The 14440-nt window shown below is 38.6% G+C and overlaps 1 protein-coding gene across 5 annotated transcripts in view; it reads right to left on the reverse strand.

Moving 5' to 3' along the window:
• CFAP54 (cilia and flagella associated protein 54) overlaps positions 1-14440 on the reverse strand; it is a 226279-nt gene that overhangs the window by 88398 nt on the left and 123441 nt on the right. For all 5 annotated transcript variants that reach the window (XM_054696113.1, XM_054696112.1, XM_054696111.1 and 2 more), the window contains exons 44-47: positions 12584-12650; positions 10653-10835; positions 8154-8240; positions 2362-2484 (exon numbers count right to left, since the gene is read on the reverse strand). In XM_054696113.1, the coding sequence (XP_054552088.1) occupies positions 2362-2484; positions 8154-8240; positions 10653-10835; positions 12584-12650 (460 nt within the window). The remainder of the gene's footprint in view (positions 1-2361; positions 2485-8153; positions 8241-10652; positions 10836-12583; positions 12651-14440) is intronic.

The following is a 14440-nucleotide window of genomic DNA, read 5'->3' on the forward strand; positions in this document are numbered from 1 at the left end:
GCCAGGAAGACTGCACATTTAACAGTTAAGGATTAACTTAAAAAAGGTTTTTTCCAGTTTATCTATTTTTATGGTTTTCCCTTTTTCGTGAATTATCTGTTCACAGGTTTGGCTCTAAATATAATCTTGCGGGCCTCCCTGGTGGCACAAGGGGTTAAGTGTCAGCACTATAAAACAATCCATAGCTACTGCAGCACAAGTTCGATCCCCAGTCAAAGAGCTAAACCATACGGTGCAGCAGACCTCTCCTGTCTCACCTGCTGCTCCCCTCAGTGTATTTCTGTCAATCCACCTGTTCTGGTCCCCACTCTGTCTCTGGTGAATCCTCTCACCCCCCACCCCCCACACCTCTGGCCTGCACCCCAGCTCTTGTATGCATAAATAAATAAATCTTTAAAATAAACAAACAAGTTAATTAATTAATTGATTGATTGATTAAATGTTGCATTAGGAAATACATGCCTCAAGAGATTGTTATATCACCTTGTAGGGTGCATCCTCTTGGTACACAGATGCCCATTTGTAGAAGCCAATCCTGATGTCTAGCCCACAATGCTAAGGTCACCTGGAAGTCACAGGTAACTTAATGGACTAGGTCACTCGCATATGGGCAGTATCCATCTCAAGAGCCTGCACCTCTTTGTCAGAGGACATGCTGTTGCCACAGGAATTGAAGAGAGTTTGGAAGAGCAGGGAGGAACCTGCACCAATAAGGCTGCCTACAGCAGTGACCTCATTATCACTCCTGGATTGATTTCCTTCCTTCCCTATGTGACTTTCCCACTTGCTCAACATTCCTTACAGAATCACCTCCAAATACACAACTTATTCTCAAATCCTTGTCCGCATTTGCTTTGAGGGATCATCCCACACCAAGACATCACCTATTGCTTTTATTGGAATAATGCACTGATAAGTGTTAAAAATATATTATTTTTTTCTTTTTTGAAGATCTCTATTTCCTATAACACACTGAAAAGTAAGTAGCTGAATCCAGGGGAAGTCCTTTGTGGATACAAATTGAACAAAGTTGATAACGGGACTTTAGATTTGGTCATGAGAACAGAACTCAAATATGAACATAGTGTTAAAATATAGAATTACTTTTATTAAGGTAGCACTGATTTAAAACAGTGCATATAATTTAGAGGAGCAGGTTCACATTCCCATTGATGTATGTTGCCCCATCACACCCACCACCTAACACATTTTACCTAGACCATTGCTACCCCTGCCCTCCCTCCCTCTCAAAAATAGAGAATTTCTTTAAGCTTGTGAAAAGACCAATAGAAATCTGCCAGGCTTTTTCATTTACTTCTTTTACAACTGATTAATTCATTAATCCTTTCTTTAAATAACTAGCCTTCTGCCTCATCACATTGGCACCTTTTTTAATTATAAACCCTGAACGCATTTCCTCTTTTAATTACACTTTTGAAATTCCCAATTGAAGCTGGAAAGCTGCAAATTAACTATGAGGACACAAAATTTGAAGTCGCAATCCACTGGGAGATAATCTACTCACACTTTTGTCTTACAAAAACTAGTTGATAAAAGCAAAGTTTGGAATTTACACGTGAAAATTAGTTTCAGGCTGTTTGTTTGCCTCTTTTGGTGAAAACAGTGGTCATTGAACACTCCACCTAACTGGCTTCCTTCTCTCCCAGAATTCTTGGATTCTACCTGGGCATGACCCTAGGCTCAATCCTTAACTTCTGCTTTCCTATTTCTACCTTTGTCCCCAGCTGAATTTATCCAGTCCAGTGATTTTTTTTTCCTTTGTATTTTCTTTTTTTAATTAATATTTTATTTTATATAATTCCTACATCATTTTTCATTTTTGCACAATGTATGCATTTTCATTTTGGTTATATTTCCCCATACAATTGCACCCCCCCCTTATTTTGACCCTAGTCCTTCCTCTCTCCTTCCCTCCCCACCCCATAGTATGTCTCTGGTTTATAGTTGCTTGTTGATTTTGATTTTTACTTTGTATTAATTAGTCTTTTTCCTGGTCCCTTATTTAGGTTTTCTAAATTCCTGCTATGAGTGAGACCATCCGGCATTTTTCTTTTTCTTTCTGACTTATTTCGCTGAGCATGATCCCTTCCTTCCAAATGCCCAAAAATAGATGACTGGATCAAGAAGATGTGGTACATATACACAATGGAATATTACTCAGCATTCAAAAAAGATAAACACATGCAGTTTGCAGCAGCCCAGTGATTTTAAATCTCCATACTAATGCTCCCAAGTGCCTGCGAGCAATAGTGCCAGACACTTTTGCAAAAGCGCAGTCTAGATTCTAGGAACGCAGCCTTCAAAAATAAAGAAATGACTCTGAATAAACAGCAGGAATACCTTTATCTTCCCAGTAGTTTTAAAGCTGGCAGGTGTTGAGGAAGGCATGTTTTTTCCGTAAAAAATCTGGGACATCTCATAGAAGGCTTCGGAGAAGAATCGTAAATCTATAAGTATTTCTATCTTTAAAGGAAAAAAAAAAAAGAGGGGAAATGAGATTTCAAATTAAATTGTGCTTTACTTACAAAATAAACGTTGTAGAGAAAAACCAACAACGTGCTGAAATCCAAAATGTCTGCTGTGTTGGTAACATGAAGGAATGTTTAGTAAATGCAGGTGGATGAAAATGTCTGTGTTTGTGTGAAAGCTGACTTATGTGTATCATGGATGGACCGAGGTGCTCAGAAAAAGCAGGACTATTCAAGAAATGGGTATTAATTAGGCATGGTTCAATTTAGAGGCAGACATATAAAATAAGATAGGTGCAAAAAATATTTTTAGAAAAATAATTGAATTCATCTTTTTGTACCCACAGTGAACTAAAAGAAAAAAAAAAACACTCCAGATGTTTTCTCACACCCTGGGGAAAATCAAGGAAGTCAGGAGACTAACTCCACCATATATATCACCACATATCATTTCTTTATCCCTAATGAATAGACATTGTGAAGACATGGACTCATCATTAGTTAATTGGTTAACTATATATTGGTTACACAGGGCTTTTTGTGGAATACAATCCAGCAGGAGGTAAAATCAGCAAACTACAGGGAAAGAAGTTCCTGTTCCAGTTCATTCATTCAACGTGCTGGTTAGGCACCTCTGATGTGCCAGGTCCTCCCAGAAGTTTCCTTTCCATCAGGATGTAGACTTAGCTAAATGAATATGACATGCAAGCATATAGACATTATAAGAAGAGGTAGGTGGTGCTGACAATGTGCTCTTTCTAAGGTTGTGAGAAGACCACCTTCAAGAGAAGATTTGGTAAGGGAGAGAGACATGAAAATATGCTGAGGGGACTTTAATAGGGAGCAATCTAGAGGTTCCGAGGTGCTACAGAACAGCCTGTGTGGCAAGAACTTGGGGAGTGATGGGAAGAGGGTGAGAAATGGAAGACTAAAATTTTTTTTAAAGATTTATTTATTTATGCACACAAGAACTGGGGTACAGGCCAGAGGTGTTGGGGAGTGGGAAGATCCACCAGAGACAGAGTGGGGAACAGAAGATTGACTGAAAGGGGAGCAGTGGGCAAGCCAGGAGAAGTCTGCTGTGCCATGTGGGTAGCTCCCTGGCCAGGGATTGAACTCGTGCTGCAGTGGCTGCGGACAGCTTCATAGGTTGTGTCTTAACTACTCACACCACCAGGGAGGCCCAGAAGACCAAAATTTTAATTTATCTTCAATAGGTTTAACCATCTTACTCTTCCTTTAAGCACTGCTTTAGCATTCAAGAGTATATAAATTTTAAAGAAATAAAAATTAGAGGAAATAGGATGTGACAATAACATGAAAATTAAACATGACAGATAATGAGAATATTTTCAATGGAGAAAACAGCTTAGTTCTTGCCTAAGACACCTTGGGTTCTAATCTAGTCCCTAATGTCACAGGACAGCAAAGGGGGAATGAGAGGGGTATAGGAAGTCTGTCAGCCTTCTAGATGACTGTCTTTCTCTTTACCCCTAAGAGAAAACACATCCCCACAGCTGTGGGAGGTTACTCTCGTCTTGACTCTTAAGATTGCTGTACATGGGCTACAACTTGTAAGGGTGAAGGCTGCCTCTGGTTTCAACTTAACAAGCCCATCTGACCATTTGGAAAAGCTACAGTGATCATAATGGACATGCATTTTCAGAAACAACCAATGCTGTGAACACAAACAATCCAGATGGACGAAAAGACGACCCATAATTCAACCCTTCACTCGCACAAATACTGAATCGGTACCTGTCCCCTGAACATGGGACATTTGACAATAATAAATCTTTTAAGATGTTGGCCATTGCAAAGTGAAGCCAGGTCAGCTGATTGTAAAGAGATTGAAAGCTTTCCCTGAAAGACACAGGGCACTATAGAAACTTAACAGCGTGATCTGCTGCTGTCTCACTTGCCAGAAAACATCAGGGTTTACAATTTCCACACTAGAGCTTTTCTCTCTTCCCACTCATTTTCCTCAGAAAGGTCAGACAAACTCCATCACGCAGACTGCCATTCACTCCTTGATAGGACTGCCCTTTTCCGTGGCTCCTGTGGAAATCCTCTTCCAGTCTTTCAGCACCACTATGGCAGTAGGATCCTATGTCTCTCTGTTCCCTCGCCTATCAAATTCTATGATTAATTTTCCCGCCCAACCCAAGGCCACAGAATAGATGGAGCCCACAGTTCTTCCATGGCTTTAAGCTGCTCTAGGAGTGAAATAGTCACCAATGCTAAATTTCCAATCAAAATGACTCATTTCCTCGAAACCATGTTGCACAGTCTGTGCTTCAGAGCCTCTTTCAGCCTCCTGACAAGGCATTCATGGTCACCTCAGCCCATCCGGCCTTCTTGCCTCTTAATAACAGAGCAGAGTGGCACTGTTACCCAATTCTGTGCCACAGTATCCTCATTTCTCTCACTGCTCAGCTTCCACATTGTGTCTCCCCACAGTCTGGAGTTCAAGACGGGGACCCCAGAAGGTCCACATCGTGGAGTGGAGTTTTCACTTTATCCTCTACAACCTGCTTGCTGGAAACCTGCTCTCCAGTCTACCTGAACCGGTGCACCCCCTATAGGAGGCAATACTTTCTCACCTCACATCTTTTACCCTGATATCTGCCAAGAATGTCCTCTTCCTCCTTGCTCCTGCTCAGCCAGCTCTTCACTTTACAGTCTAACTCTTACCTACTTAGTGAGACCTAAAGACCCAAAGACATTTTGTCCTTCTCTCAAACTCCTAGAACAACACTCACCACACTCATTAGGAAGCGGCCAAGGGGCAGGTGGAGCCTTATTGTCCTGTGTATCTCCACTGTCTCTTATTTTCACCTCCTTATAAGCAAGGACCATGGGTTACCTTTGTTTGATTTCTTACGAACCAGGTGCTTTTGCAGAGCAGGCACTCAACATATGTTGTTTCAGAGGTTAATCCTAACAGCAGTTCCCAGCAGGGCACATCAGCCTGGGCTACACCATGGCCACCAGGTTTCATGGTCAAACCCTGGGATAGCCGTGTTTGAGTTTTAGGGGGAAAAAGAGAGAAAATCGTGGCAGTTTTGGAGACACATGGGTCAAGTTTGAACCTGCGCAGTGCCATTCAGATACAGCAGAGCTTATCCACCCAGCTCCTGCATGAGATGGTGCTGGGCAGACTGGATGCACTTCCAGGGTTTTGGTTTTGAACCCCAAGTTGGTTTTGAAAACAGGTCAAACATGTCCAGGTTTCCATGGATGCAAATTAGGTTCAAGCTTGCACCAACACCAATGAAGTCTTGGAAGGAGCCAGTTTGGAAAATGGACCGGTCAGGTTGGAAAGACGGGTACCCCGAAGCGGGTATATAAACAGAGATTTAGGAAAGGCCTCAGATTGTTGCTGGAGAAGGTCTCTGAGAGAAGGGTTGCCTGGGAAAGGGGCTGCCTGGGGAGACTTGGAGCCAGCTTGAGAGGAGAGGCTTGATTTGGCTTGGGAAGGCTTCAGTCATTTCGAGAGAGGCAGCCTGGGAAGGCTTGAGTTGGCTGAGGTTTGACTCAGCTTGAAAGTAGCTTCAGGAGAAACTCTGTTGGAGGCGGCCTCAGCAACGCCACCTGTAGCTACCCCAGCTACTGCAAGTTGGCTGGATCCTGGTCACCACTCATCAAAGTGCCTCCAGTTCCAAGCCCCCTTTGGAAGGACAATGTTGCCTTGCCCTAGCAGCTTTTGGTTTGGACTACTGGGCACTGTGGACACTATCTGGGGTAGGGCAGCTAGTCAATTGTGACCTTAGGGGCCCTTTCCTTATCTCAAGTTCCCCTTTGTAAATAAAGCCTGTTATTGTACCCTGAGATTGAGTCGCGTCGTGCATTTGTGAGTGCACAGGTGAAGAAACCACAAACTGTGAGATCCCCCAAGTTTTGCACAATTTCAAAATCAATAAATATTTGCCAAGTATCTTCTAAGTGAGTTCCCACAAAACACTAGGGAGAATGTGGACAGTAGGCACTTAATAAGCACAGGTTTTTAATTCAACAGTTAATCATTAAATATTGAGTTAGGCATTTATTAGTCAAAAGACTATAGGGAACTAAAAGATGAATAAGAAACAGGCCCTAACTTTAAAATTTTTCCAGTCTTGAAAAGAATGCTGTTTTTAAAAAGAAAGGAAAGTGTTTTATACTGGTTTTTTAAAAAAAAATTGTGGTTGGAATTCAAAAGCAGAAATCTTGGGAGTTTGGTAGCTAAGAAAGGGTGACTCAGAAATTTTAAATTGGTCATTTCTGGGTTTAAAATCTATGAAGAGTCAGCATCAGGGGTCTCCTTCAGAAGATATTTTCTTGATTTAGAAATGGAATGCAATGGACTCCTGGGTCTGAAAACTTGGGCCCAAGGGTATGGTGGGTGTGGAGAGAGCAGTTCACAAGGAAGTCTAATTTTCCCTCAGTAGAACTTGGGGAAGGTTTGGGGAACAAGGGTTTAGGGTATGTCCAAAATAGTGCTGGAGCTCATGCATCCCACTTACAGGGCCTACCTACAGCTTGTTCCAAGGCCAGCAGTGCCCAGTCCGCAGGCTGTAGTCTAGAGTGGGCATTTCTTCACCATGGAAACTTCACGTGCCACAAGCAGGGCATTTTTTTTAAGCAAGTTGTGAAACACTGACCAGCACATAACTGGTTACACCATGGGATGGGATGGGAGGCAGAAGAGGGAGATATTGGACAAGAAAAAATTTAAGCTCAGAGATGCCAAACGTTCTGTATAAATTGTTTCTTTTGCCTCTACATAAATTTCCAGGTCTTCCTAATTTTCAGTAAAGTTCGATATAAAACTAAAGACCTTGAGTGAACGTGTTGTGTGTGGTGGTGGTGGTGGTAGGCGTGTGTGTATGAAAACATGGAAGAGAGTTGAATTCTGAGATGAGGAAGTACAGAACAGGAAGATGCTGAGTTGATTCATATACAAAAAAAACTCAGCGAAAGTTAGAACCTGTGACCATAGGATACTAGGAAAGGGGGTTGAGAAAATGACTAAATTTTAATTTAGCCAAAATTAAGGTCCCATTCTATGTGGACTTCAAGCCAACTAGACATGAAACTCGAAGTCAGACAATCTCAGCTGACTTCTAAGTTACAGAACTGGGATTTAGTGCTCCCTTATTGCTTCCATTTCTTGTGCATTGAAAAATTCTTATATTCCATGATATACATAAAATGATATATATAAAGATTTTTAGCAATAAGTTCACAGAAACTTCAGAAAACTGACATATTGGCTTCTACCAGGAAACCAGACTGTCACACGTGGTGATTTCCAGGCTTACACCTTGTTACCAGGTGTGGATATACTCACTTTATTGTGGTCTGAGCATAAAAATCTAGATATTTCTGGCTCTTTCTCTTAATTACAGTAATGGTGAGTTATTTTCTTATATCAGTATAGCATCATCTTATCAACTTATTAGTGTTAGAGTATTAGAATGAATTAGAATTAATATTATTATGCCTAGTAAATCTGAATTAATGTATGACAGTGCCCTCCAAGAGTTCAAGAATATCAAATGTTTGATTTTCTTAACTGAGGTGAAATTGACATACAACATATCAGTCTCAGGTGTTCAGCCAGATAAGAGTCAGTGTTTGTACATACAGAGACTATCAAATGACTTAAAAGACTGTAAATACCTTGAGAATTCTTGCTTCTAGATTTCTGACTAGGTCCTGGCAAATCCCCGAGACAAAATATTGGTACAATGCAAGGAGAGGCAGAGTCTACCAAGAGGAAAAAAAAAAAACAAAAAAACAACTTTTAGTTTTAAACCATAGTTTATCAGGTCTCAATACATACTAAAACTTAGCCAAAATCAAATATTGGAGGCGTTATATAAAAGAACAGCTTCCCCTTATAGGAGACTGTATTGTGCGGTATAAATGAAATCTGTCTGGCATACAGCTTCATAACTTTATCAGAATTTTAAAGTGCAGTCGGGGACTTCCAGTGCCAAGTAAATACCACTTTCCACTCAATCCTAAGTTTTACAACTCTTTAAGCACAGAAAAGTAAAAATTCAATCAATTAAGTGTAATTCCAATTAGTTATCTTCTTAAAAAAAGGTTAAGTCAACCTTATATGTCTGAATAACTGAGAAATTTGGAAACATTCTAGCAAATGAGATATCCAATAAATACAAAATCTGAAGCAAGGGAACTCACAGTCAAGTCCCTTGATTCATCTCAATATCAGTTGTCACTTGTCTTTGATAAGAATATATCAATATATCTATATATATAGGCTATATATATATATATATATATATATATATATATAACATGCCTATTTTGTGTCAGGCACTGCTGTATGAGAACAAGACCTAAGAAACCCTTTCCTTCACAGAGTATATATTTGATTAAAACAAAAAACATTTCACGTGATATTTTTACTTTCCTATAATTAACCCAAAGTCCAAGTTTTCTTGAAGTTTCATGAGTATACGTGGAGGTTACAGATTATCAGTATCTCTCCTGGCCTGACCACTATCCAGTCTGAAACAGGTACGGAGGGGCTAGGATTACCAGACTTCTGAACAGTGCCTCATCTCAACTCAAAACTGAAGCTCAGTTTCTGCAGAAGGATCCTGCTCCACCAAAAAGAGATGAGTCAAGGAGATGATTGGGGTCCCCATTATTTAGCTAACTGTCTCCCATGATGCCACACCAATGTATCCCATAGGAAATTTTCTATGTGATCAAAACCTACTTAGCCACTGGATTTCTCGAGATGGGTGCAATACAAAATACAAATTGCTTTCATCTTGCCAGTTTAGCTAAGGAGTTTCTAATTATCAGTCAACTGGCAACTGATAATGGCAACAGCTTTTAAAAAGGATTAGAAGGATTGGTCTTAAATGATTTCTAACATCATATATTTTTCTACAATTATGCACCACAAACATCACAATACCTTTTTCTATAATTAATGTATCACAAAACAAAAAGAGGGTATATTACCTTGAAAATTAGTTTCTTTTTTATTGAGAAATAAAAACACACCATTTTATAGATGCCAATTGCTCAATTATTCAGAAAAAAAATGCTTTCAATTTCTTAAGCTTCAGAGAAAAAAGTTCTCATTTCTTTTCCAAGGCAGTGATATGTATTATATATGAATATGACTAAGCAGCTAAAGGTTACCCAGGGGAATGAACTATTTTCTAAATCTAGAAGTGAATCCCCTTTACAATGAGGAGCACTATTTTGTGGTGTTTTTTTTTTCCTAATAAACAATTTCTTGCCCAAATCTGCCAACTGTTAGCACTTATCAACCTCATCACTTTAACACATGGCTTTATAATTTAGCAACTTACAACAGAGTCCAATAAATGTTGTAAAGAAAGAGAGTAAGTTTGTAGTGAGAGAATAGAAAGCAATATATGTGGGGGGGAAAGAAAGTCCTTATGAAAAATGTGGAGGAAAAGGAAAGAAGCAGAAAAAGAGAAAGACTTAATATTAGATGCAAACATGGGTGCAGGGAAAGACCAAAAAAATAGAGAAAGTAACATTAGGGAAGAGAATAAGGCAGAATTATAAAATGACCAACAGCTGATGCATACTAATTTATTTTTAAATTGCAACCAACTTCAAATTTATGATATATGCTGTATTTATTTCCCCAAGGGAAAAGAGGGCTATATTGGGGTGAGGCATTTGCTAAGACATTAAGAAATGTCTTTTATTTCAGATAGAATATGTTGTTCACTTAGCAGCATGCTTAGACAAAATACAGGAGACACAAAGCTAAATTTATTTCAATAAAGAAATGCTCTCATAATTTTGATATTTATATGAGCTGCATGATGACTACCATGAGTTGAGTTACATATACACTAGATGCCTCTGCTTGAGACCAGTTAACACCTCTAGCCAATTTTACCAAATTCCTTAAGAAAAAAGTGACAGAGTAAAAAGGAAAAAAAAACTAGACATTGTTTTTATATCTGAAATGCAATACAAACAATGATGTCAATGAAAGAATATTGACATATTTTATTTTGAAGTATGGATAAGAATCCTAAATACAGAGTTTAAGGACGAATCAAAAAAATAGCAAAATTTATAAAGTGTTAGGTAATCGGAGCCAAAAATTCCATAGTGAATTAAGATTTGTTGATTTTATAAACTACTTACTAAGAGGCTTTGCCCGACAAAGTGTAGCTCTCGTATAACATAATATAGACTTGCAACCACAGAGCAGATGTCAGCCCTGTATCTATCTGAGAAGAGTTCAATGCCTGGAAGAAGTTGAGTGATTTCATACTGAGCATAGCAACGTTCAGCTTTGGGGTGTGGAAGTGTGGTTCTAAGCAAACCCTGGAAATGTAAAAAGGGAAAATAAAGAACTATAAATACATCAGCAACCATGAAACAGAAATAAGCACACATGTTTCTTCCTAAAGTGCTTAGCACATGCATAGAACACTGGACCCTGTGAAAAATCAGTACTTATCATTAGTATTATCATCATTGCAGGTTCTAAATGCTGTAATCATTTCAGACAGGCCTTTTAAATTCCATGGTAGTTGGATATATTTGCTTTTAGAATGAATTATCATCATATTAAGTTACAATTTGTTGGAGGCCATTTTGTGTCGGACACTATAGGTAAATGCTTTATAAACATTATCTCATTTAACTCTCCTTTGACCCAACCTTAGCAGGAAGGATTATCTCATATATAATATCACTGAGTATTAAACTATTAATTTCTCTGAGATCATAAGAAAATGGTGGCATAAAGTGGATTCAAAGTCAAATCAATTTAACTCAAAAATCTATATTCTTTCCATTATAGCAAGCTATCAGCACAGAAGTCTTATTTCAGAAGTCTAAATCAGGCAGAGGTAAATCTGAACTTTCAACTGCATTAAAGGAAAAGATGATCTAACTCCACCAATCCTTCATAAGTGATTTATATGACTAACATTAGACTAGGTTTTATAGAAACAAGATAAATAGAATTAAATTTTACATTTAGGAGCACTTCTTATATTATTAAAAATAAATACCATTTCTTGATAACAAATACATTATATAATTAATTTAATGCACATATCTAGTTTTAAGCAGATTTCTCATTAAAGTTATAAGATATCCTACTCCAAAATACTACGTAGTTGTTTACATTTTCAATTTTACAAATTTCCTTTAAATTCATTAAAGTAATTGGCATATCTTCATACTCTACCAGTGAATCTTTATTTTAGGGATAGTATTACTAAGAAATTATGCCCACATGAAGTAAAAATGTTGAATATATTTTTATATCATGAATTTTCTGAAGTATAAACAGCATTGTCTTCTAGAGTAAGGAGTAGCAGAAAGAATTCAGTATCAGGAGTTGGAACCGCAGGAACATTCCCTCTGAATCCTTGCCTCCTCCACCTCTTTCCTCTGAACCACTGGCAAGAGGTGAATGAATATAAGAAAACTGAAATGTCTGGCCTTACATGCAGAGAAGACTTTTCATAAAAATTTATCTAGATTCCATAAGCTATCAGAGTCCTGTGATACATAGAACAAGGGTGTCCACCCTTCAAAGTAAACAGAAACTTTAGTAGGTTGAAATTTCAAAATGTCTTGTATTCCAGATGAAATTTCTTTTCTTCAGGAAAGTCAAATCAAAATCCTAAGAACTATAAACAACCCTACTTCTGTATATACACTCCATTTTTGTAGTCTTCAACTTAATTCTTGCTTTCATTCCATTTTGCATCACAAAATCGAGCAATAATTTATCGAGGGATGAGGTGACCCAACCATTGGAGACACGCAGACTGGCATCGCCACTCACTGAGCAACACGGTCTCACTAATGACAGGAAACTGGGGTTCCTTCTCTGTAAACTAAAGGAGAAAACCCGCTCGGCTGAATGTTAAAGATGAAAGTGCTGCAGAGGTTCAGCCAATGATATTTAATCAAGCTTATGATATTTAATCAAGGTTCATGCTATTTTCCTTCATCTGAGTTTTATAAAGATGATCAACTCCTGGACTCTTTTCTTTTTTTACTGACTGAATGGATAGTCCTGCTCCTGCAGAAAGACAGACATAAAGTGTTACCTGAAAGAGTAGTGCAGACAAAAGGCAACAGTTGGTTCGCTTCTCAACGTCCAAAGTCTTAATAAATCTAAAGTATAAGAAAAATAAACTGATTTGGAAATAATTTCCAAAAATTTCTTTTGCAAAAGTGACTCAAATACTCATAGGTTTTCCAAAACAAAAAGTCTTTATGATTCTGAAGGTGTTACATACTCATATAGTATGTATGTAGAGCACAGAAAAGCAGGAAAAGACCAATGAGAAATCACCTGCAATTCTACCACCTAAACATGATTCTGGCAAATTTCCTTCTAGATTGTTTCTATATATAGTTACACTTATTAAGACTAGAATTAGTAAGACTGGAAATAATTTGTCGCAGCAGTAATAGGAAACTAATACAGTGTGTCTTACAGGCTAAATTATGCAATAGACACTTTTTCTAAATAAATTTTCTGTTCATGGACATAATGAGCTACATCATTTTTTACAGAACTTTCATATTTTATCATATGGGTGTACCCTTATATAAAAATATTAATCTCCATTTTGTGTTCTCTAATACTTGAAATAGACATTAAACATCCTTGTACCTACATTTTTGAGAACTTCAGCTACTAATTCCTCAAGTTCTATCCCTAGTAGAGGAATTTGGGGGGGAAACAGGTGCACAATTTAAAAGTCTTTTGATGAGTACAGTGAAAAATAATTCCCTCCAAAATACTGAAACAATATGATTTCTCATTATGGGAATAACAAGGACCAATGGATAAATCTCTCCTCCAAAGGTAAAGGTAATATCTTTCATTTGCTACTGTCTGTTTTATGTCCCTTAAGAGTTTGAGCTTTCTTTATAGGTGCTTGAAACTTGCATTTACAACTCATAATCCACATTGTAGATTATTAATGCTTTAATCATTTCAGATGGGCCTTTTAAATTCCATGGTAGGGCCTCCCCGGTGGCGCAGCGGTTGAGCGCTGGGTTGCGAAGCTGCCCGCGGCCTCTGCGGCGCCGGTTCGATCCCCGGCTGCTCCCCGGCCACCAGAGGAGGGTCCCACATGGCGCGCAGACCTCTCCTGCCGCCCGCTGCTCCCCTCAGCAGTGTACTTCGGTCCTTCTGCCTGCTCTGCTCCCCACTCTGGCTCTGGTGAATTCTCTCACCCTCCCGCGCTTCTGACTGTACCCAGTGCATGTATAAACAAAACAAACAAATATAATAAATAAATAAATAAAAACATGCCTCTATAAAAAAAAAAAAATAAATTAAAAAAAAAAAAAAAAAAAAAAATTCCATGGTAGCTGGACGTATTTATTTTTAGAGTGAATTAGCATCATATTAAGTTGTAATTTGTTGGAGGCCATTTTTGTGTTGGACACTATAGGTAAATGCTTTATAAACATAATCTCAGTTAATCCTCATTAACCCATCCTGAAAAGGATGCATTATCTCATATGTGATATCACTGAATGTTAAACTATTAGCTTATCTGAGGTCATACAGCAAGTGGTGGCTGTAATCCACATTACCTGCTTCTAAATCTTATTCAAATGCAACTAGTCATCTCATCTTTGCTATATTAATGACAATGACTGAGCACAGCTTTTCCACGTGGATATATGAGTGTGGTGTTTTGTCTGTCTCAACGGTGAGAAGTTCTTTTCCTCAGGAAGCCCCTGGGAGCAGTCACAGCCCCTGTGGAATCATCCTGTGCAAGTCAGGCTTCCCGCTGCAGAACCAGGAAATGACTCTCTGGTGGTTGAAAATCACTAAGTAATGATTCCAGAGGCTCAGAGAAGCTGAGGTGCCCCCCGGCAGGAATGCTGTAGCTGTTCTTTGTCAAGCTGTGAACCTTCCTTAGCTTTTCTATTATCTGTTG

Source organism: Talpa occidentalis, unplaced genomic scaffold (genome assembly GCF_014898055.3).
Source record: "Talpa occidentalis isolate TD23 unplaced genomic scaffold, MPIMG_talOcc4v2.1 talOcc4.16, whole genome shotgun sequence".
NCBI classification, from domain to species: domain Eukaryota; kingdom Metazoa; phylum Chordata; class Mammalia; order Eulipotyphla; family Talpidae; genus Talpa; species Talpa occidentalis.